At 39.9% G+C, this 23,851-nt stretch overlaps 1 protein-coding gene across 4 annotated transcripts in view; it reads left to right on the top strand.

The window, feature by feature from the left end:
• The window catches only part of LOC147240602 (CUB and sushi domain-containing protein 3-like), a 350,230-nt gene that overhangs the window by 176,134 nt on the left and 150,245 nt on the right, over positions 1-23,851 (top strand). For 3 of the 4 annotated variants that reach the window (XM_086194221.1, XM_086194218.1, XM_086194219.1), the window contains exon 6: positions 3,141-3,348. In XM_086194221.1, coding sequence (XP_086050347.1) covers positions 3,141-3,348 — 208 coding nt within the window. The remainder of the gene's footprint in view (positions 1-3,140; positions 3,349-23,851) is intronic. The other variant, XM_086194222.1, reaches the window with a different exon arrangement.

Genomic DNA, 23,851 nt, shown 5'->3' with positions numbered 1-23,851 from the left:
TTGAGGCAGCAGTTGATATTAGAATCAATTGGAAATAATCAAACCAAACGTGTGTGTTTATTATCATTTTCAGTTGGTAAAATGTCAACATCACTAACCTATTGAGATAAATATGAATAATTGAATATAAGAATGGTTCATGGTTTTCATGAACATTTAACAATATTGAAAAGATCATTACTGCGACTGCACTAGTTCTTTATAATCAGACCTCCCTCCCTCTCAACCTGTTCTCAGACTGGCTTGCGTTGTATCTCTGTAAGCCAATCATGATTGTCATGGGCGGAGAAAAACCCAGGATGCATCCCTATCAAAATAACATCTGGGGTGAACCACATCGATGGATTTGTTCCATGATGTGAGAACCTAACTGGTTTGTTAGATTAACATTTACTTCTAGCTTCTGTGCAAGGTAGTTTATTTCTCCAAACCTAAGGTAAAAATGTTGATTGAAAATCTTGCACAAGAAATCAAACTTTAAAAATTCAAACATTTTCTTTCCAAAAAAAACCCCCAAAACATCCAAGGAGAACATGTTTAAAACACACTTCTGCCAAAACCTTCCATTTTCCTGTGCTACCCTTGCTAACATTGCATATCTAATACAAACTGGGGCCATCTTGTCTTACATGAGGCAGAAATCCATGCATATGAAACCTAAAAATACAGCAAAATCATACCCATACTCAACACACATTTGTAAGTCAATTCATTCATAATATTTGCAAAATAGTTATATTTGCTTGTATTTCCATCCAATTGTGCTGCTCTATTTCAGGCTACACTCCCTCCTCCCTCTGTTGCCTTCCTGTCATGGCAGCACTTGCAGGTGGAGCACAAACACTCACAGCAATTACAGTTAGGAGACATATGTTGTTTTCTTCCCAAATATCAGCAAATTTTGAATATTTGCTTTGCTGAATATGAGATTGGGCTCCACCCCCTGGTGTTTGCCCTGATTGGGGAAATGTGTTTATCACCTATTTGGACTAACCTCTCCAGTTAAGTGGTGTTCAGAATGTAATGTGGTCCTGAAAGTAGTCCCTCTCTCTCTTCTCTCTCTCTCTTCTCTCACACTCATTCACTCACTCACACACACACACACACACACACACACACACACACACACACACACACACACACACACACACACACACACACACTGACTAATGTACCTTCCCTTTCCTTCAAGTGTGATAGGGTCTTGGCTCTGGTTACTAACACAAGTCACTGTCTAGCTGGGAAACGAGCTGGAGAATGGAACTGTCTGTCTGACTGTCTGTCTGTCTGTCCGCCCGCCTGCCTGTCTGTCTCTCTGTCTGCTTGACTTAGGGGTTCAAGCAATAAATAAAGCATTTCTCATTTTTCAACACATCAACACCTGCAGCTTGGGACGATACGTGTATTTCGTATTGTTGAACACCAGCTTGTGTCAACACATTTTGACACAAGCTGAAGGGGGAGTACTGTCCACGTTCTCTGGATCGATTGAAAAGGCTCTGTTTTCAAAGCTCCTTATTTTGTGTCCTCTGTTTGAGATTAGCATCAATCTGGTTCTCTTTATTTATTTTTACTTTTTTTGGTTCATTTTGTCCCAGTTCTTACCTATGTCTGTTCCCCTGTTAGGTTCTTGTATTTCCTGTCTCCACTCAGCGTTCTGTCCAACTTCCAGTATCGTTTGTGAATGTTTCTATTCATTTCTATTGTCTTTTGCTTGATGTTAGTCTTGGACCACAGTTACTCTCTTAACCCCTCCTATGGGTGGAGTCTGGCTTGGTCCCTACCTTCCCTCTGTCATCTGTACATGCATAACCTGAGGCACCACCACCTGGATGAGCCTGACGGATGTGCATGCATACCTGACAGTGCCTGTCTACACTCTTACAAGGGATGTATCTTTCCCAGCATATCAGCAAGTGCAGTTTAAGACAGCACACACACACACATAGACACAGACACACACACACACATCTTTATTAACAATTGATGATATTAGCGCACAACGTGTTGTAGAGTCGTATAAATCAAGTGTTATCTCAAATTGCACTCGCTTCTATGCTGGGAAATCCATGTCTGCTGCAAGAGTGTGTAACATACAGTATTGCCTCTTTTATGTACAACTATAAATTATACAGGTATCATTTATACCATGTTTACAGTTGGAAAAGTTTCAACATTGAATCATTAGTCACTGGGACAGTGGATTCTTTCAATTCAAAGATTGATATTAATCGAAAAAGAATAGATTGTAAAATATTCAGTATTATAATATAACAATGATTGTATTTTGAAAAACTTCAACAATCTTCAAGAATCTACAGTACAGCCAATATCCCAGTGACTAAACAAGGTCCAATGTGAGTTTTTTTTCTCTGTGAGTGTATCTGTATAAATTATATGTGTATAATTTATGCCGTGTGCACAGCGCAATCCATGTGTCTTTATCTGTTATACAGTAATCAGTACTACTACAAAAGTGAATAACACTATCAATCATGAGAAGAAAAACAGACAAATTATCATCACATCTGGTCTTTAGGTTTCCCCAACTGATTAAAGATCAGTTAATGGACCGACACTTAACCAGCCAATTGGGACACAGTCAAATCTGAAGCTTGGTGGTGATTGGAGGAGATTGTGATTGGAGAAAACTTGAGTTGTTATTGGAGGAGAGGACAGCAGCTCGGAGTGTGACAGGAATGACAGCCTAACCCCCTAAAGCCCGCCTCTAATGATTGTAACTGGCTAAAAAATATAAAACAAAAAACAAAATTAGCTTAGAGATTTGATTTTATGTGCCATTTTTAAAATAAATAAATAAATAAAGCAGTTGTGATACTGTAACCTTACATAAAAGCCACAAAATAACCTGAAGAGTTGAGACCAACATTCTACCTGAAGGGAGTAGAGGTGGCTGATTCTCCTTAACTGATTGATAATTAATGCTGATACTAATGAATTAGATCTTTAATGCTAATTTGATAAATAAACACATTTGCTAATTTACCCACCCCATCTTTACTAGCTGTTGAAAACTATTTAAGCGAGAAAATTTGACTTTTAAAAAAAAGTCCGCCCCTCAGTCCCTCCTCCTGTCCCTAACCCAGGTTTTCTATTTGTCACTCTGATTTGATTGACAGCTGAGGACACATGTGGGGGCACTGTGAGGGGCGGCAGTGGGGTGGTGACCAGTCCCGGTTACCCCGGCAACTATGGTAACCAGGCCGACTGTACTTGGATCCTGTTGGCCGAACCTGGAGACACCATCTCTGTCATCTTTACAGACTTCCATACAGAGGAGAAGTACGACTTCCTGGAAGTGGAGGGATCTGAACCACCAACCATTTGGTGAGTTGGACTATTCATTTATTCATTCGTGTGTGTGTGTGTGTGTGTGTGTGTGTGTGTGTGTGTGTGTGTGTGTGTGTGTGTGTGTGTGTGTGCGTGTGTTGCATTTGGTACCGAAGGATTTACAGCCATTTCTGAACGGCAAGCTTGAGATCAGATGACCTTTTGTGAACTTCCGTTGTTCTCTGCCACTGATGCACAGGTGTCTCCATTGTCTCTCTGAAGGTATTTTTAAGTTTGGCACAAGGAAGAGCAGATGCACACAAGGTGTTGAACACTTAGACACAGCCAGCAGCTTTACTTTGTTTAAAAAATGGACAGCGAGGTCAGACAACCACCCCATGCACCCTCCCGCACCACCTATCTATAGCTAGTGAATGCAGGGAACATCTGTCGGGTCAGAAAGCTGCCAGATCCCGTCCATCACAGGAGTCATATAATCTCACAGGTGAATCTTTTGTCCCGGTGCTGCTGTATTAATTAGGACTGCACCTGAATCTGTTTACATCATTCAGGAAAGCCCCTGCGGCTTTTTGTTCTTCTAGAATTTGCTTGTTTTCCAATAAATAAATTAAAAAATTAAAGATAAAAAAACAGTTCCACAACTGACATGTCTAATTGATTTCAATGTGGATGACCATGAAATAAAAGCAACATTTTTGGTGTCTTAAAAGACACTTAGTCATCTGCCTGCCCAAAGGCAGGATCGTTGCACTTAAAATGATTTTGTTGACATTTTTCTCAAAACTTTTGGAAAAAGGTTAAATGAAAATAAAAATTGTTTATTCAGTTGATATGGTGTCGCATCTCTACACATCTGTCACATTTCATTTCTTCCATTTAAAACAAAGAAACTTCCAAATACTAAAAAAATAGTTGATAAAAATTTAAGAGGGGAAAAGTACAGAATAAGGATGTGGTATATGTTTGATTCCTCATTTTAATGCAATATTAAATCAATTTAATGCTTTGAAGGGTGCATTTGATACGACAGATGACGATGAAGAATACATTTTCAACATAAGAGGGAGGTAGCGAGCGGTGTGATGATGTCTGCAGGAGCCAAGAAATTCAAAATGTGCTAACAGCTGATCTATTTGAACATGGAATGGGGTATAACAGCCAAAATCGGTCCCCAGTGTACTACAGCGTTGGTAAAATGCTGGTTGTAATCTTCGTTTTTTTTTTCAAAATGTCAACTCTTTTCAATCTGACATTTCTGCAGAGATGCTGCAGTCACGTAGCGACTCAGTTTATGGAACAATTTAGCCATACTTGGAGTACAGTAATAAAAAGTTAGAACAGATAATAAAAATCAGCTAGAACCCAAGTAAGAACAAGTAATAAAAAAGAAAATCTTATTACAGATATAAAGCATAGTGGGTTTTATTTATTTTTTTGCTCTTGGTGTGAATGTATTGCCAGTTTTTCACATAAAAAATGAATTCATTAAACAGTGGAGATGCTTGATGTGTGAGTGTGTGTGAAAGCGTTTGTTCACACTCATTCTGCACGGGTTTTGTATTTTCTAGAGGAATTAACTGATCTGTGCTGCTTAACCTTCCGCTGGCTCTGTGCTGTTTTCTATTATTTTCTCGTGTGCTTTCAAATGGCTTACTCATAACAATATTTTATTGCTCTGACTGCTTATCGATTGTTGGTAAATTAGGGTATTGATCAGCCATTGCCGTTACTGCAACCAATTGGAATCTAATCATGGTTAGAGGTATCAGTGTGTGCGTGTGTGTGCGTGTGTGTGTTTGTGTGTGTGTGTGTGTGTGTGTGTGTGTGTGTAATTGATTTCAAGACAATAATGGGGCGATAACAGCTTTTAGGAACATATTAGTGTTTGGATGCAGGTGCTCAGCATCACTTGTGTGTGTGTGTGTGTGTGTGTGTGTCTGTTTGTCTGTCTGTCTGTCTGTATGTTCACTTAAAGTGGCACACAATATTCCTTACTCTACTTGAGTCAGGAGGATTTTATTCATTCGACATCCCTTAGCGAACAAACATTCACACTTTTATCTTGTTTGCACTTTTTTTTGTGACCAGGACTGTCAGAACTTTTCATAACCCATCTTGACATCATCAATTTACATTATTATTAAATGCAAAATGATCAAATCAATAAAAACAATGGCCCTCCTTTGAGCTACAGCATTACAGGTACAAATAATTCTATAAGGTGAATGTACTTGAAAAAAACTAACTAGGTAGGTAACCAAGTATAATTTTTGTAAATGTGTGAATTAATTATTATTACTAGAATTATTTGGTCTTTCATTAATTCAATTTTTCATTCGTTCATTGACTTCTTCATATCGTTGGCATCCCAAACTGAATGACTCCCACAGGTTGAAGCCAAATAGTGCTGAGCAACATTGCAGAGCTGCATATCCTTAAGATTTGTGTCAAGTCTTTCAAGTTGAGAAAATCTAAAAAGAGAGCGAGAGAAACAGCCCCCCAAAAAAAAAACGCTCTCTGTTGTAGGAAAACAAAACACATCTTCATGAGAGTATTTGTGACCAATATTTATTACTTTGAGTTCGATGGTTAGCCTTCGGGGAATAATGTTGTGGGTGGCTGCTAGTGCGTGATTAAATCTGACCGCTGTCTTGGCTGCAGTTAGACTTGTTATGTTCTGCTCTGTTGTTATTTACTGGCTGCATTAACTCCAGACTCCCATACAGCTTACTTTAGTTACTAAGTTCAGGTTTCCCATGCTGTGTGTTTTCCAACAGTCAAAATGATAATGGGGTGATCGTTTTTGCACTGAGAGGAAAGCAGAGACATTTAGACACAGAAAATAAAACTTGTAACAACTTAAAGCTGACTGTTACCCAGAACTGAAGATTTTAAACACCATTTCAGGTCAAGAATATTCCAGCAAAGGGCTCTGAGGGAGAGTTATGCATAACAAATACATATATAAAGTGAACTCTTGTTAATGTCTCTATATTAGTTGTGCTTTTCGTATAGGTCGTATTTTTATTTTGCATTTTATTTCCCACAAAAGAGTTCGTTGTTTACTTAAATTCACTGTTTTGTGCTCTCTAAACTTTCATGATACAGTTATTTTTAGAACATGATTCTAAGAAAACAAAGTTTTCCTGTAACTGACAATGACTTGTTCATACCCATGCCCATCAAGAATGGCAGAGAAATTCATTAAATGACCTGTCCAGCATGATATAGTCTCCTGTGGAGCACTCCAGAAATTGGGGGATTCAATCAATGTATGATTCCACTCCTGACGAACATGAACATGAAACAGCACTTGGCATAACGTCAGGAAATCTGACCCTCAAATGATGAGGCAAATGTTCTGTAGAGACAGAACATCAGAGTTTGGTATATATCTTGTAAGTGGAGTTGTAAATGTTGACATGAAATAGGCTGCAGAATACCCTGAGGTCCCAATTTAGAGTAGTTAAAAAAAACAAAACAAAAAAACAATAAGCCAGCGTGGCGCTAAGCCTTGTTGCTGTTCAAGTGCATCCCCCGTCATGGCTGCAGGGGGCCATATTCCAGCAGGATACCTCCAGCAGTATAATGCAGCACAGAGAGAAATGCATGCATCATCTCCTGAGGGTAAAATGACAACGACGTTATTTTACTGCAGTGAGTGAACACATCTCTCATATCTAAGGGCTGTGTCTGTCTGGAATGATGTTAAATACTGTAAATTTGCTCTGTAAATGTGTCTGTGATATGTGCAAATGTGCTGGAAATCCATTGCAGACTTTGACATGTAGTTAGCATGAATTACTGTCTCTGGAGAAAATCCTACATTAGATGGGATTCACTCTATTCTCAGGGTGAAAAGTGCAACTAGATGTTATATTCTATACTGTATGTTCAGATAGCGTATAGTGTTGTTGGAGCACGTTAAAACAATTATGCATCAAATAAGAACAGCAACTATTTGCTACCAATAAATATAGAGATTTTTGCTTTTGCTTATTTTTTTGTTACCTTGGTTGGTTAAAAACTGAGTGTTTTTGACAGTTAGCGGGACAAAATAACACTTTTGCTTTGATGTCACGATGGACTCAGTTGCGTGTCTCTAACCTCACTGGCGGTGGGCAAGTTAGCAAAGCCTTTCTTTTGCAAAAGGATCAAAAATTTGTTTCAGACTGACAAAAATGCACATGGACGCCCCCTCAAGTTGATGAAATTATTGGTGCACGAGTTGTTGACTTGTGATACCATGTAAGCAGGAACATATGACTGAAGGAAAGACACTGGATTAATCAGAAGCTCTTTATTAACTCACGTATTGCATATTCTTACTCCAGCCTTGGCAAATGTTAATGTGTAAGCTGCTAGTCCAGTTGAAAGCATGCAGACATTTTAAATTAGATACTCACATGCCCTGATTGGTTTCCTTTACTCTTCCCTGTCAGTCACACACTGGAAATAACTTCCTTCTTATCAGTTGTTGTTTAAAGCATTCCTACATCTTAGAGGAGCGGCATGTTTTGCTGAATAAATGAAATGAGAGGGCTGCGAACCACTGAGTGAGTTATGTATGATGTGAAAAAGTAACCACAGAGTCTGTTTTTGGTCCTCAGGCAGGAGACGAACCAGAAGACTACACGTTGGGTTTATAAGCTCAGAGCAATAATGTCCATCAATCCGGACCATCAGAGGAGCATGTGAAAGCAGCACCGCCCCATTGTCATAGTTCTGATAGGAATGGGGGGTGGAGTGGGGTGGGGTCCTGTGTGTAGCAGCAGCTGTGTCATGAGTCTTGTGTGTTTTCTATCCATGTACCTGTACAGTAGAATTAGCTTCTATCTGTCCTCTGTGTCCCTGTGAAAACCGCTGAGGCCTGCTGTTGACAAATTGTCACTCTGCAAACATTGTCATCGGGCCTCTGTGCAAACAACCTTTATTAATCTGCCTTATCAGGATGATGATGATGATTATGGAAGGAGGTGACATGGAGGTTGAGCAGGTCACATACTAACAAGCTAACAATGCGTAACTGAAAAAAGCTATTTCTGTTTAATCACAGCTACATTTTTTAGCATTGTGACGTACATGATGGCCTTTCATGTGGCCTTTGAGGTGGTCTTGACAACAGACCTGTAGCAGTGAGAATGCCATCAGCACTGGTGGCTCTCAGCCACAATATCTAATCAGGCTCGGCTGTCTCTGTTTGAACGGTCTGGAATTTGTTGTCCCCTTTTGATTGCTAAATAATGTGGTCCCGAGCTCCATTTGAAGAAAAATGACACTACCAAGCATACTTACTGTGAACAAAACAACACCTGAGAATACGTGCAGGATTGGCATCAATCTTCTGTTAATTTAAGAACAGGAAGCCTCTTTTTTTTTTTTTTCCAAGCCTTCAATTTTAGTCTTCCAGACAGGAAGCAAAGCCTGATGGCTATTAGTAAGTCTTTACTCCTGACATCTATTGTGTACCTCTTGTAAGTCTTTGCAAACCTGGGTGAATGCCAGGTACGAAAGGGTACGCTATGGATGTCAAGAGAAAGGAGTTACAAGTAGCTACCAGGCTTCGCTTCCTATCCGGAAGACTACATATAGAGGAAGAAAAGTCATCAAATGTATTTGATGAGTGAGGCCTTTCCTTCTGTGATTATCCTCACATTTGGAAACAATTACGTACTCTTTTACTATCAGCTCCTGTCTAGATCTGTGATTGGGTTTCGTCAGCTGCTATGCACCTGTGTATCTGAATGCCACAGAGGCTTTAACAACAGACAATTCAGAAAGAGAGGAAATGGTAGACAAATAAATATTTAGAAGATTACCTGCCACCTTTGGGATGCATTGGAGGATGACTTTGCTAATGAGAATGTCCCTGCCAAGTCCCCCAAGACTCCAAGCATCATTTACAAACATCATTATGTGAAAACAGGAACAGCTTTATTTATTGTCTCCACAATAAACACCAACCCAATTGGAAATCAAAGTGTGTATGCTTTCATGAATGGTTTGAATACTAGAATGTTCTTCATAAAATGCAAAAGCATCAAGTGAACACAAGTATTCACTCAAGGTGTTTGGGTGAATACCTTGAACTAAAAAGACATCCTGTTCCCCCAGTAGATGTGAGGGGTTTTATTTACTTGGCTGTTGTACGATTTGAACAAGTGGCCTTTTGGTGCAGAATTGTCTTTATAAAAACTGGGTCACACTACCGATTCCCTTGCAATTGCCTCACAACACTAAGTGCTAATATACTGATTTCCACTGGCACTTTGCAGAAGAAGGTAATAGCTAAAATGCTAATTTCCAATGGCACTTTGCAGGGAAGGCTAATGGCTCATTTGCTAATATGTGAACGTGCAGTGTTATTTGTCATGTGTTTATCATTTGCTGCAGGCCTGACAACAGCAGTCTCACACACAAAGACAGATGTAGCCTACATTCACTCACGCACACACACACACACGTTCTGTCACTCTTTACAGACACACTCACAGAGACTCACTTGATCTCTCTCACACTTGTGTCTAATCAGTATGCAAAGAGTAGGGCTTATGCCTATGAGAGTAGTATATCAATATGCGCTAAATGCCTGGAATCCTAGACTAACATTGCACACACTAATAAACACAAACACACACAGACGCACACACACAAGAGTTTTATATTTTGTTGTTTCAGAATCAGTTGCCCTTGAAACCAAGCGGAGAATCTTAAATAAAGCATCACTCCTGCTCCCCTCTCCCCTTGTATTTCTCTGTCTGCTATCTGTCTGTCTTACACCTGTTTTTAAGAGACGGAGACATTTTTCATATACATGCATACATTATCTGTCTCTCCTCATGAATGTCCTCACTGCACTTTTTGTTGTTATTGTTGTTGGTGTGCAGAACACTCTCACCAGTTGAATGTTTTGTGCTTGCCATTTTGTGCTCCTGTACTGTCTGTGTGTCCTATATGAACATAACAGACTTAGATTGAACTTTATTTCCAAATCGACTCTGTGCAGCTCACAGTGCACCACATACACTGCAAGCCACGACGACTTTTTCTATGCGAAACATTGCACATGTAAGTTGAACCAGATCCCAACTGTTTGGATCCATGTTTGTTTAAGTCGCAAGTCACAGTCTCCCAGGAATCAGGGATCGCTTGTTGCACAATCCTCCATCTTCTTAATGTCTTTTTTTTTTTAGTTGTTATGATTTAATGTAAAACATCTGTTTAAATCTATTCTTGTGTCAGTGGTCTCTCCTGTTTTTATAATCAGATAAGCTCTTTAACAATATGCAGAAGTCTCAACAAAAACTCATGTGAAACTCCAAACAGTAAAGTTTCTCTGAGAATGTTGAAGCCGCCCACCCACAAGCAGGATTTGTGACATCACAACTACTGTGGGAGGTCTCTAAACAACTGATGTGAGTGTAATGTGGAAACATGAAGCCTCCAGGATCTCATAATAAAAAAAAATATTTGCATATTATTAGATCCTGGGTTTTTTTCAATGAGGGACAAGAAAGAGATTTAATTTTAAGAATTTTAATTAGGTAATTGGATTTTATGTCCTGAAACATGCCTGGAGGGTTCTTTAAAATTCTTTGTTATTGCTTCTGTGTGTTATCCGTCAACTTAATTTCTCTGACTCAGCTTTTTAATTTCTGTCTCATGCCCATTAGTAAATGCATTTCTTCTACTGGTAATTTGCTTCCAGAGAGCAAAGGGAGTCTTAATGTACTTTGATGGTGATGATGTCACTTCCAGTGGGGGGGGGGGGGGGGGGGGTTCAGTCGTCTGCGTTGATGCCTGCAGGGATCAACAGATGTGTTACTTTCCTGATTGTCTGCTCTTCATTTTCAAATATATAACTTCAAATTTAAAGAGAGGTGAAATTTTATTTATTTATTTATTTTTAAAAGCAATGACATTTTTTCTATTAACCTCTTTGGGCTGTGTGCAGATGATGTGTCTCTTGTTTTACCAGAGCGTTTGTTGGAGTGGGAGAAGTTACATCTTTATCATTGTTATTTTATCTGTTAATGTTTGGCGACATTATGTAGTTTCAGTAATGTCAACCTGCAGCTTTTTGCAATTAATTTCATGTTAAACTGTCAAAATACTGTCATTATAATAAAGTAGTGCAGTGCCCGTGGGTTGAAGGGGTGGGGACATCGCAGTCAGACGGACACACACACAGACACACAAACAGACAGAGATTTATTGCATTTTTAGTAAGATTTATCTTCTCTGCGAAAGGCAAATCCTTCCTTTTCTTTAAGTGAAATAAGAAAATAGTGCCTCTGCTGTTGGGGAGCACCTTGAGACAGATTTAGCTAACCCACTGATTTAGACTGATTTAATGGAGATAAACAGTGAAGTACTGTGCAAGCGGAACAAGTCTGTGAGATACAAACCCAATTTCTTCAACATCACCAATAAAACACTCGCTCGCTCCGTGCGGTGTTTCTGCTGTGTCTTAGTTTATATAAATATCACAACAGATTGTGTGTGTGTGTGTGCATGTGTGTGTGTGTGTGTGTGCATGTGTGTGTGTGTGTGTGTGCTTGCTGATCCGCTCAGAGCATTAGCAATACTTTGTGTGTGTGTGGGCGCGTGCGTGTTTGTGTGTGAGTGAGTGACGTTATGCTTGCTGAGTGCTAATCAATGCTGCTGGCATACAGGATGCAGGGAGAACAGCACCAACCCGAAAAAGCAAATGGGTCAGTGACCTTGAGCACAAAGGCATGCATTCCATTCTCACACAACACAACAAACAAACACACAAATCAGATGATATCAGATTTGTATGTAGATGACCACAATCTTATGAACACAAACAGAGAGCTAAGTAACACTACATGCTGTGCTTCGAGTGGAGATTTCTCTTAACCAAGCTGAGTGGCAGTGTTTAACTATCATAGCTGCCATAATGATGGCTTACTTTACGCCCACATGGGACATGTGTAGGCTGATGTCCTCCTACAGCTTGAGTAAGCCATCCACCATCTTGGACAGCTACTATGACACTGTATTATTCTAAGTATGAAAAGAAAGTCTCCATGCAAATCACTGCAACATTTAGATTGTAAGGCAAATGATAGTAAATTAATTGTAATGTCTGGCGACATACGCTGCAAGCGGACCACGCTAAACTGATCTCAGCAGCAGAACCCGATGAAGCAAAACGAACACCATCTGTCTTTACTTTTAAATCTGTGGAACATTTCTCTCCATCCTCTGGCCATGACGATTATTACAAACACCCACTTACCCCTGCAGTGCGAGAATGTCGGCACATACACCAACTCCATTTATTGTGAAATGCAGAAAGATTTACCTGGCAGCAAGGAGCTTAAGAAGCATTGAGAGATCTCATTTGGCAGGGGCTTGAATGTAAGGGGTGTTCATTTGTATGTAAATATGTTGCAGTTGAACTCAGAAGTTGGCATTTTCAAGTTCCCAGTCGGAAATTGCAATTGGAAGACCCCCTACCTCCCCAGACTTCCCACAGGGAGATACCTGATAACCCTGAGATCCCAATTAAATGTACTTACAGTATGTGTTTTTTGTGCCACATTAAATCAGTTGCACACGGAGGACAGTTCATCTATCTGTAGAGATATAGCTACGAGGCTGGTGCAAAATACCACATATTATCAAATTACGAACAACAAAGACAAAAATGTATGCCTATTTTTTTTTTTTAAATCCCCTTTCCTCTGCTGGAACACAGTTAACTCAGGTGTGATGTCACTCTCAGGTCTGCCCTCAGGGGTAAAAGGAAAGTGGCGCACAGCTTTAAACCAGCCGTGGCAGTATTGAAAAGAGAAGACTTTTTTTGTCCACGTAGAGGTGTGTAAAATATAGATGGATACAGTGTAATGCTTTATTTCCCAACGGGAAATCGCAGTGTTGTAGCGGCTATTCACATAAATCACAAAAACATAGTGTTAATAGTTCTCCAGTTCTCCCGAGATCAGCAGTGAACTTGGTCCATTTACGGTGTTACGTCCCCAGACATCTGCTTATTCACATGAAACCTATACTTTTCTTTACAACCTACAATATGCAGTTATTTTTATTTTGATACAATGGAGAAACTGGAATTAGCTGGACAAGATGGCATGCCGTCTCTTTTGCATGCAGACTCACATTTTCTGGGCATACAGATCAATGAATAACAATGTAAGAAGATCAGTATCTGACAGTGTAGCTGCCATAATAGCATCCAATCCAAATGTCATCCATTTGGCGCAGTACGAGAGAGCTGCTGTCTTGTACTTTGTACGTAGTTAAAAACAAAACAACACCAAACAGGAGAAGTGGTTTAAGATATATCTTGGCTCATTTAAAAAAATCAAATCAAATAAATTCAGAATCTAACGGTTAAATGTGCTGGTACTTTAATTTGCTGCCAGCTTTGTTGCAATACCATCACAATATGATGACACCATGTTGAAAATGACTTTTTTTTTTTTTTTTTTTTTTTTCCATCCCCCCAAAAACTAACACACATCAACCAATTTTACAGCCAGGACAGACTCGGGAGAATCCATTACCAGCTACATTCATAGGTCAAATGAGCCTCATGGAGAGCATGTAAACAGCTCCATGATTCAGACTGTTTTCCTCTGATAGGTTATACTAGTGACCTTCACACTTTTTTTTTCTCTGAGGCCACCAATTGGAAATCCAATTTCAACGAGCCAAACAAATATAATTTGGGTTTGCAAAGCTGTTGTTTTGGCATACCTATGGAACGTATCCCTGTGTTAATCAATTACCGGAATATTTTGGGAACGCACCAAAAATAGAGATGTTAAAAAAAAAAAAAAAGACAGAAAGAGACGCCCTGGTGTTTTTTGAGAGTCGGTGTCAGGTCACGCAGAAAAAAGACGAGATGAGGCAAAGAGACAGGAGACGAGAGGAGTGGGTAGAACAGAGGAGAAGAAAGGGCGATTGGGGTGATGAGGAGCCAGGAGAGAAGAGGTGGAGATAAAGTACTAAGGTAAGGAAGGAAGATGAAAGCAGAGCTGTACCATGGTGGTGGTGGTGGTGGTGGTGTGAGTTGACAGGAGAGGAGAGGTGGAAAGAAGAATAAGAGCAATGAAGAGAGAGAAACGGGAAGAGAAAGCCATCAGTAGGACTCATGGGGGTAGTTGTAGAGAAAAAGAAGGCGAGACAGAGTGATTGAGAAAGGCAAAGAAGGACAGGCTGACACAAACGAGCGTTAATCTCGTGCTGATCTACTGTAGGTCAAGTAAAAGATTCAAAAAAACAAACTGAAATGTGCTGAAAACTGTCAGTTAGTCACATTTCTGGAAGTTGTTTCGCAAATGTAAACACCATATGCAGAAGGAGTCTTTCCATCAGTTCTCTCAAGCTGTGCAGTTTTAAATCAGGACAAACTGGTGAATTGTTACATGGAACAGCTGAAAAAGAAAAAAAAAAAAAGGCAGCCAAAAAGATCATTTGCATATATTGATGGTGTTTTCTGAAATTACTTGTTGCCTTGAAGCGAAAAGACACAATTAATTCAATCAACAAACACTATGCAAGATTGTTTAAAAAGGGTATATTAAGATAAATCTTCTTCTGATATGCAGCAGAACAGTTTAATCAAATTACATGTAGAATCAAAGTAAGGTTTATAATCAGATTAGTGTATGATAATCAGATTATAGTGTTTATGCAAACAAAGTCACATCAGACACATTTACTCTGGATAAAAAAATAAAAAAAAAATCCAAAAATAGGTCACTCCCACTCGAAGACTTTAAGGCATCTTCAAGTTTTCTACTTTATTATACAGAGCACCAGGGTAACACTAAATCTCGGTTGTCAGCTGTGATACATCCCAACACATTTCCACTTGCTCTTTATGTTTGTGGACATTAGCTGGAGGCATACCTAAATTGACCTTTGCCCTGTTCAGATCTTTTGTAACTTGTATTCACGCGAAAGTTTAGTGTGAATGCACTCAGGACACATTGAGATCTGATCACTGAGACCACACTCAGAGGTGGTCCGGGCCACATGTGACCACATCCTCTCAGCAGGCGTGCAGGCAAATATCACCTGGTCCGTTGTGAAGCTGATGTGTGTTGTTCATAAGGAAATACACACTAATAAGCGTGAATTCTTCTGATGTCTGACTATTAAAAACTCTGATTTGACAGCTGCATCATCCATCTTAGGGTAGGAGAGGTTTTCCAGGAACATGGAAAGGAGCAGGAGCAGATCCAGTCTGCTTTGTCTGAAAATGCCTTGCGTCTACTTGGTGTAGGAGAAGAGTTGCTCCACAACGTGTCATGTATGAATTCACACCCGTAGGTACAGCCGTCCTCTTGTGTTGGGCTCGCTCAGGATCCATCGTAATGCTAGGTGTGAACAGAGCCTATTACTGTGAAATCTGATGTTATAAATAACATTTCCAGGTGGCCAAACTCAGGAGATCGAGCCAGACGTTGAGCACCACTGAAGCATGGAATGCAGTTACTTTAGGCAATGACACATTTATTCTAACCATAAATTATCATCTATCATCATCCATTATCCATCCTAGTCATACGTGTACGTATTTATGTTTTGATGGTTTGTTCTTGTGTGTGTGTGTGTGTGTGTGTGTGTGTATGTGTGTGTGTGTGTGTGTGTGTGTGTGTGTGTGTGTGTGTGTGTGTCTGTGCTTACACAGTGAACAGCATCAAATAGTCAGCCACTGGTAGTGCTGAATTATAATATAATGAATTAATAATAACATCAGCTCCCTCTTCTTGCATTTCTGTCCCCCTTTCTCTCACTGTCTCTCCCATTCTCTGTCTTAGCAGTAATCAGGCAACACACACACACACACACACACACACACACACACACACACACACACACACACAGGAAAGAGAGTTTGTGAAGAGGCAGGGAGCCTCCCTGAATTGCAATGTTGCAATGGCTTCTGGGAAGAGGCAAAGCCTCTTTGTAAAGAAAGGCGTGAACACAGAGTGACAGTGAGTAAACCCTGGAGGAGGAGAGAGAGAAAGGTTAGAGAGAAGGAAGACATGAGGAGAAAGAGGATTGGGGTGAGAGAGGAGTAATAGTTTTAAACTGCATTATGAGTGTCACCATTAAGTTTATCTTTGTATTCAGAGGAGCACATTTTACTCTGAAAATGGAACAATATTTTCTTTGAGGTTGAGATAAAACCTAAAAATAATGGAAAAACTATGATAACTTTTTTCATCTTTTTATTGGGATCCTAAACATTTAAAGATGTTGTAATATTATATCTTAGGGTGGTTTTTTTCCCCATTCTTTCTTTCTTCCAAAAAATTCTAGATCTGCTCCTTCTGTCCCAGGGCTGCACTAGAATTGTCCTTGGGCCACAGTGTATTTCTAAAAATTTCTCATTGAAATTGTTCAGGAGTTTTGGTGAAATATTGCTGAATGTCAAACAGACGTGTATAAAACCTTCTTATACTGTCAGATTATTGTTAAATTTTAGAGTTTAATACACATCTGACCCATAAAAACTATGAGTGTATTTTATCTCACATCCGAGCACCACAGTTAGTCATGAATCAAACTGCCGACAAGATCCACAGAGACGGACAAGTAAACAGACACGAGGCTGGCAAATTGTCAAAGTCTTATTTTGAATCTCACGCTATTGTGCAACAAATGATGATGTATGAGAGTGTGTATCAGTGCAGACGCTTGGCTGAGAATGTTTTCCATCACATTATAAAACAAAAGAAGAGAGTTGGATATGCGAGGTGCTTCCTTTTAGAAGCAAAAATTACCCGGTAGAAACATATTTTTACATAGAGGACTTCCCCCAATTATAGACAGAACTGAACATGTGTCTACTCAGGAAAAATCCTGTTTTGGTTGTTTTTTATTTTATTTTTGTACCTTTGTTAGAACTTAGAGCATTATCTCACCCAAAAAGTATAATTTTGCCTTTCAGCACTCAGTCGGTTGTCTTGGTCTCACATTTTCCGCCACTTCAAGGCCTCTCGGCGCCTCCAGAACTCAGAGAGCGGCAGTCATATGTTTCTAGCTTGAAGCTAATAGACCCCAACTCTTAGATGCATCATTCACTATAATCCAAGACTCCTTTATCCAACTGTATGCTCAATACTCTGCAAAGAGCTAGAGAATATACAAAATATAGAGAGAACTTCTACGTGTGAACAAGTTCAGCTAGATGTGCCAGCTGCATATGGCTGGAGACAGATAGAAGACACAGACTGGATGATGATGATGCGTTTGAGAGAGAGAGAGAGACAGTTTCAAATATTAGTTTTGCAGTTGTTAGGAGTCCTTCTCCATTTGCCAGTCATATATCCTGGAGTTACCAAGAGGCCATGCAGGGGTGAAAGTGTATTTATGAGATCAAGACCTCCGCTGCGGGTGCTGAGATGCATATTACAGGTTGTACTGTAGGTAAGATAATATGCATCTTTATATGCAGCTAACAACCTTAAGACTAAAAGTGCATTTCATTACATGACTGCTTAGCTTTGGTGCAGGCTAGCCAAACACTGCACTGCATAGACCCTCTTATCGTACACTGTAGCATTAAACTTCATTTTAAACTAATCCTATATTTATAAATGATCCATGTACTACTGCTTTAGTTTTGTTTTCATTTAATCGTGAGTCACACACTAAAGCTTTATTTCAGCTGTCATGTGCATGTGAACAAGTTTGTCTAAATACACGTCGCTGCTCCGTGAGGCGGCGAGCAAAGAGGAGGAGAGACATTGAGATGAGATAAAGGGAGGGGAGGGAGAGACCAAGCAGGGTCCTGCTGTGAACACTGATTACCCTCTGCCCACTTGAGATTGATGGAGAGTGACACAGCAGGCATGCTCACACACCAGCACACAAACACACACGTTCACAATGAATATAAACAACTGAGTATACACACGCGCACACACACACACACACACACACACACACACACACACAGAAAACTTCTGTCTGTGTTAACTGATTGATGATAGTTCCACCAAGACTACATTCAACCCAACCCACAGCCAGTGTGTGGACATGTCTCATGTATGTGCGTGAATGAGTTCTCTCTCTCGCTCTCTCTCCCTCCCTCTCTCTCTCTCTCTCTCTCTGTGTCTGTCTGTCTGTCTGTGTGTGTGTGTGTCTCTCTCTCTCTCTCTCTCTCTCCCTACCGGTGCATGCCAGCGTGCACATTTGTGTGCGTGTGTGTGTGTGGCAGGTCCCACCTGTCTTAATTAGAGGAGGCTATTAAGACAGATTGCCTGATTAAGTAGAATTCCCCTACTGTCTAATGAATAGTCAGACACATGCACCCACCAGCAGACACACGTGCACACATATGTAAACACTAAAGTTTGGTATCCACATAACCACTCATTTTTGTGAGTGTGTAGATAGATAAATAGAGAGAGACAGAAATACATAAAAACGTATCCACTTCAAATGTTGCCAGTGTCACATTATCCATCTTCACAGTGGAAGATATATGAGATGAAATTCTTCCTGCAGAACATCTTCAACCTCGCAACAATGTCTGATGACTAAAATTGAGTTTTGAACCAAAAACTAGTTATCATAATTCTTTCTCAGTGCTATTATACATTTTTTGGAGATCCTTTTATGTTAATTTCCCCAGTTGAAATTTCTTTTTTTTTTTTTTTCAATTACATATATAGTTATATTGTATTCTTGGTTCAAGTGTAGAAAGACACCAAAGTGCATCATTCACTCCAACCGTTTGTCGATGTCTGGAATGTATATTATACATCTTTTGTAGTATAAACACTAATGTGGGCGGATGTTTAAAAGGAAGTGAAACACAAATGTATGTATTTGGAGTGGAGGTGAAATGGACAAATTCTGTCATCACGACGCTGTTTTTGAAGATTTTGCTGTCGCTGGGAAAGTCACCGTCTAATCAGCTGACCAGGATCACATATAGAGCAGATAAATGAGCTCTGATTACAAGTGGTCAATTATGACACGCATGGGGAGTCGTGGTCTGATGCCAGGTGTGACCTGACACACTTGGAGCCACCCATTTATGATCGATCCACCTGAGACACATATTAGTGCCGACTGTGGGACCTTAAAGGTGAATACTGAGACGCTGATGTGGATGCTCTCACAGATTCTGATTATTTGATGATAGGTTTTATGAACATAGCGTTACATGTTTAGCTTCAATTCTGTGTGGCGCTTCTGATCAGGTAACCAGTGTAACTCCAAAATACATCCTGATGATTTACAGCCTCCACGCTCTCTAGGGCTGACCATGATTAGCAAGTCATTACATGTCATTAAGGTTGTGAGTGGTGCTATCAAAATCTTATCATAAATCATTGATACCGAGCTAAGACAGAAGCTAAGACGCTGACACAAAACTACCCAAAACAGGAAGAATTACTTTTGTAATGAAAAAGTTAAACAAATCATTTAAATCTCTTTAATTGTAAATTTTCGATTTTAAAATTAAGCCAATGTAAGAAAACATGTCAGCTTTGTAGATGTGCAATCAACGTAAACTGCTACAATCTACACAAGGCTTCCTGCACAGTGTGGTTTATTTTGCTGAAGCACTTTTGCTGCATCCTGGGTTTAGCACCGCCCAAGATGATTATGATTGGCTTACAGAAAAAGAAACAAGCCCAAGACTTTGTTATTTCTTGGAGCATAATGATAATGAACGTGTCTCCTGTGCTGGTGCAGCGCAGTGGAGGGATGACTGGCTACATGAGACTGTTGCATTTGTGTGTCTCATGTGTAAATGCTAAAAAAGAATCATTAGCCAAGGAAGAATCACACCAGTGTACCTCTTGTTCTATGTCTTCCACCTCACTCCCGGATCTACTTGTTATTTCTCCCTCCACATCTCAGCGTCCGTCTTTTCCTGCTTCCCTCTTTGCCGTCTTTCCACCCCATGCTTCTTTATGTCCTCCCTCTCCCTCCTCGCCTAGAGTCAGGGAACTGGCTGGTTTGTAACTCTGTAGGGGAAGAGAGGCACACAGAGATGGAGAGTCAGGGAGATGCTCTTTTGGTCTCGTGTATTTCATCAATTATGTTCTCTTACTCCCCTTGGCAACTCTCTACTTGATATTCTCTCTCTTGTAGACACACAAACACACACATACATGCATGCACTGTCTTTGTGGGGACCCCTCATTGGTATGCATTCATTCATAGGCATACCCTGGCCCCCTTACTCGAATGTAAATCATCACACTCTAATTCTGACCCCTACTCTGAAACCAAGTCTTAGCCATCAAACAAACATGTAAAAACGCTATCAAGCATTTTTGGTCTGACAAGTATAACAATAACACACACACATACACACGGAAACTCAGTGTTTTGACTTTTACTGAGCCGTACTTGAATATGGAGCAGTTACTCATTTTTATTTTACCTTGAAAGATTTTTTTTTTCTTTTAGAAGTGGGATATTCAAGAGAGCATAAATTGCAATGTGACCTCCGTGCACATGTTTTGGGACAAACATCGTTGGTGCTTGATGACTGACGTGAGCAGTGACTCAAGTTTAAGCACTCATCATGACACGTTTTTTCCTCTCCCATAAGGAACGACTCCATCGGGGTCGAGTGTAGATTATAACAAGTGTTGTGTGAGAGAGGAATATCTCAGAGCGCATTATTTCCTCTGGTTCTCTGGAGAAGAACACCAATTTATTCATTTCTTTACATGTTTCATGATAGTTGCTTGCCTTTGGAATAGAAATAGGACATCATCTCAATATTTTTCTCTTTATTTATGAATGACGAAGTGCATTTTGTGACTTCGGTTTTTCATTTTTTCTTAATTTAAACACCAAGATCATAAATATTAAGCATTAATGACCATTAACAGACTTGTTTAAATCTTTTCATTTATTCAGTATGTTCCTTGCATGAGGGACATGTCCAGGACATCTGCACTGTATTTAAAAGTATGTTATGATGTACTAAAGACATCACAATATTAACATATTTAGAGGTATGTAAGAGTAGTGTGTATGTATGTTACACGTTTCAGTGTCCAATCAGAGATGAAGACAGCATCTTAGCCTAGGCTATTAAAATAATAATAATAATAATCGGATCCCTTCTGATGATGATCTTTAATGGCTCTGGTCTGCTCTGAAGTGCTTTTCTAGCAGATACTGCATCTTGGGAAAACACTTAACAGTCACACACTGAAGCTATCGGATTAATGATTTAATAATGCTTCAGTCCACATGGGAGTGAGCTCAGAAGTTGATGTTTTCATTTTTTTTTTTCTCTGTATTTCATTTTATTTTTTTAAAGTATGATGTCTGCCAGAGTAGAAGCTTCATTTTAGGCTTTAAATGTCCAGTTTCCTTTATCGTCCTCCAACGTCACATCCATTCATGAGGCCAGCTGCAGTTGCCGTGATACATCTCAACAGCACTTACTGACACAAAGATCATAAGGAGGAAGAGTACCCAGCTGCTGCAGGGATCCAGACTGGTGACCTTCTTCGATGCCAGCGTGCTTCTCTCTAACCTTCCAGCCACAGCAGCAATACAGACATTTCTAATTATACCTCCATCCTGCAGCTAGCAGTTTTTAAGTGCTTCCTGGGCATGCAGTTTAATATTTTAACTTCACACGCGCACACACACATACACACACACACACACACACACACACACGCGCGCATGCATGCATGCATACAAGCTCTCTCGCTATAGATTTATGATTTAATTCCTGTTTTAATATTGGAACAGATTGAATATGCACACACTCTACCCTTAATGATGCACTCTGGATAATGATGTCATTGCAGGAAGTGAATTAGGAGCAGTAAACATGAATCGTGTTTGCGTGCGTTCATGTGTGTGTGTGTGCGCGCGCGTGCATGTATATGTGTGTGAGCGACAAAGAAAGGGGGAAACAGAGGGGCTTGACCTACAAACAGTGATCTACAAAGAAATAAACCTCTCAGGATGTGTTTATTGATTCCATAGTCCACATAAAACTATAATAAAGACTCACATATGAAGGATAAATAATGTATGGATGTACCAGAGGGTCAGGATAAGGTGGCTGTGCTCCTTCGGTACTAGTTGGTACATTTTGACCAGTTTTTTTGTCTGACATGACCTGTCTCTGTTTGGTCAGAGCCTTGCTGAACTATCCCAGGAAAAGGTTACTCTATTTTGGGTTCTTGTGAGTCTCTTATGGGTCATCTAGTTTCCATGCCTGTTGTTATGATTGTAATAAGCTTTTTGTCAATTGCAGCTATAAACCTGTAATTTGAGGTTAACTTCCCTCACGGACTGTAAGAATTAATGTGTCAGTTTATCCGTTTTTTGTGACCATGACCATGTTCACCGTGTCACGGATCTGTTTTTAGTTTTTGGATTGTTTTTTTTCTTGCAGCAGATCATATTTTTTCTCATCCAGTCATTTAAAATGACAGTTACTCCATAGAAATGGCTCAGTTTGGACTGTGGGCCAGGCAGCCCAAACAGAGCCAGTGTAACAGCTTAAAAGTCCTGTTCTGTCCCACTGACGTTATGCATTTTGTGTGTGTGTGTGTGTGTGTGTGTGTGTGTGTGTGTGTGTGTGTGTGTGTGTGTGTGTGTGTGTGTGTGACTAATGGCAGACATCATAGAACCCTACTGATCTGGGCCACATGGTTACCCTCTCTTTGTCTTACTCACACACACACACACACACACACACACACACACACACACACACACACACACACACACACACACACACACACACACACACACACAAACTAAAACACCTGCTCAGCATTCTTATGTTCTACTTTATTCAGAGGTACAGGTGTTCAATAGCAGTGTTTACAATATAATGGCGCCATACTGAAGCTGATATGAGTGTGTAGCGACATACTATGTGTGTTTTTTTGCTATATTAATAAACTGGGAAGGTTAAGAGCAGGGGTTTAAGATAGAAGATAGACGAGAGTGCCGTCCACTTCATATTCTATAGTGTTTATGTATATAAAGAGTTTACTGCTGACAGATGGTGTATTTCAGCTTCTTGTAGTCGACCAATTCCAAGAGCCTTGTTCATCTTTCCTTGCCTATTAAGGGATCTTATTCTCCCTATTTGATGAAAGACTTCCAAATTGGGTGCTGTCATTAAAGCCTTAGAGTGTCATCTTGCTTCAATGCAAAGAAGCTAAAATTGTAGGCTTTTGCAGTCTGACACACTTACCATAATTTGAAATCTTGTCACATTTGCATGTCAACTGGTGACAATATAGAGGACTACTGGCAAGAATGCAGTGTAACACTTTACCAATGGCTTACTGCACTACTGGGTCATTGCTGGGTCAAATCCCTCAACCAACAGGGGAAATCTCTGTGAGAACGAGAAATACATATCCTACTTTATTAAGGGCCATGAAGCACTCTTGAGAATGCAGCAGAATCCCCATTTACGCCAGTAACAGCAGGAGCAGAATGGGACTGGTTGTGTTGGTCAGTAAAGTCGTAACACTGCTTTGCAGGTGGAATATACTGTATTTCATGTACT

The sequence above is a fragment of the Aulostomus chinensis genome, chromosome 22 (assembly GCF_037954235.1).
Source record: "Aulostomus chinensis isolate RoL2024-O1b breed Wild chromosome 22, RoL_Achi_v1.0, whole genome shotgun sequence".
NCBI classification, from domain to species: Eukaryota; Metazoa; Chordata; class Actinopteri; order Syngnathiformes; family Aulostomidae; genus Aulostomus; species Aulostomus chinensis.
The sequence above is the reverse complement of the archived record's forward strand: the minus strand, read 5'-3'. Positions and strand labels throughout refer to the sequence as shown.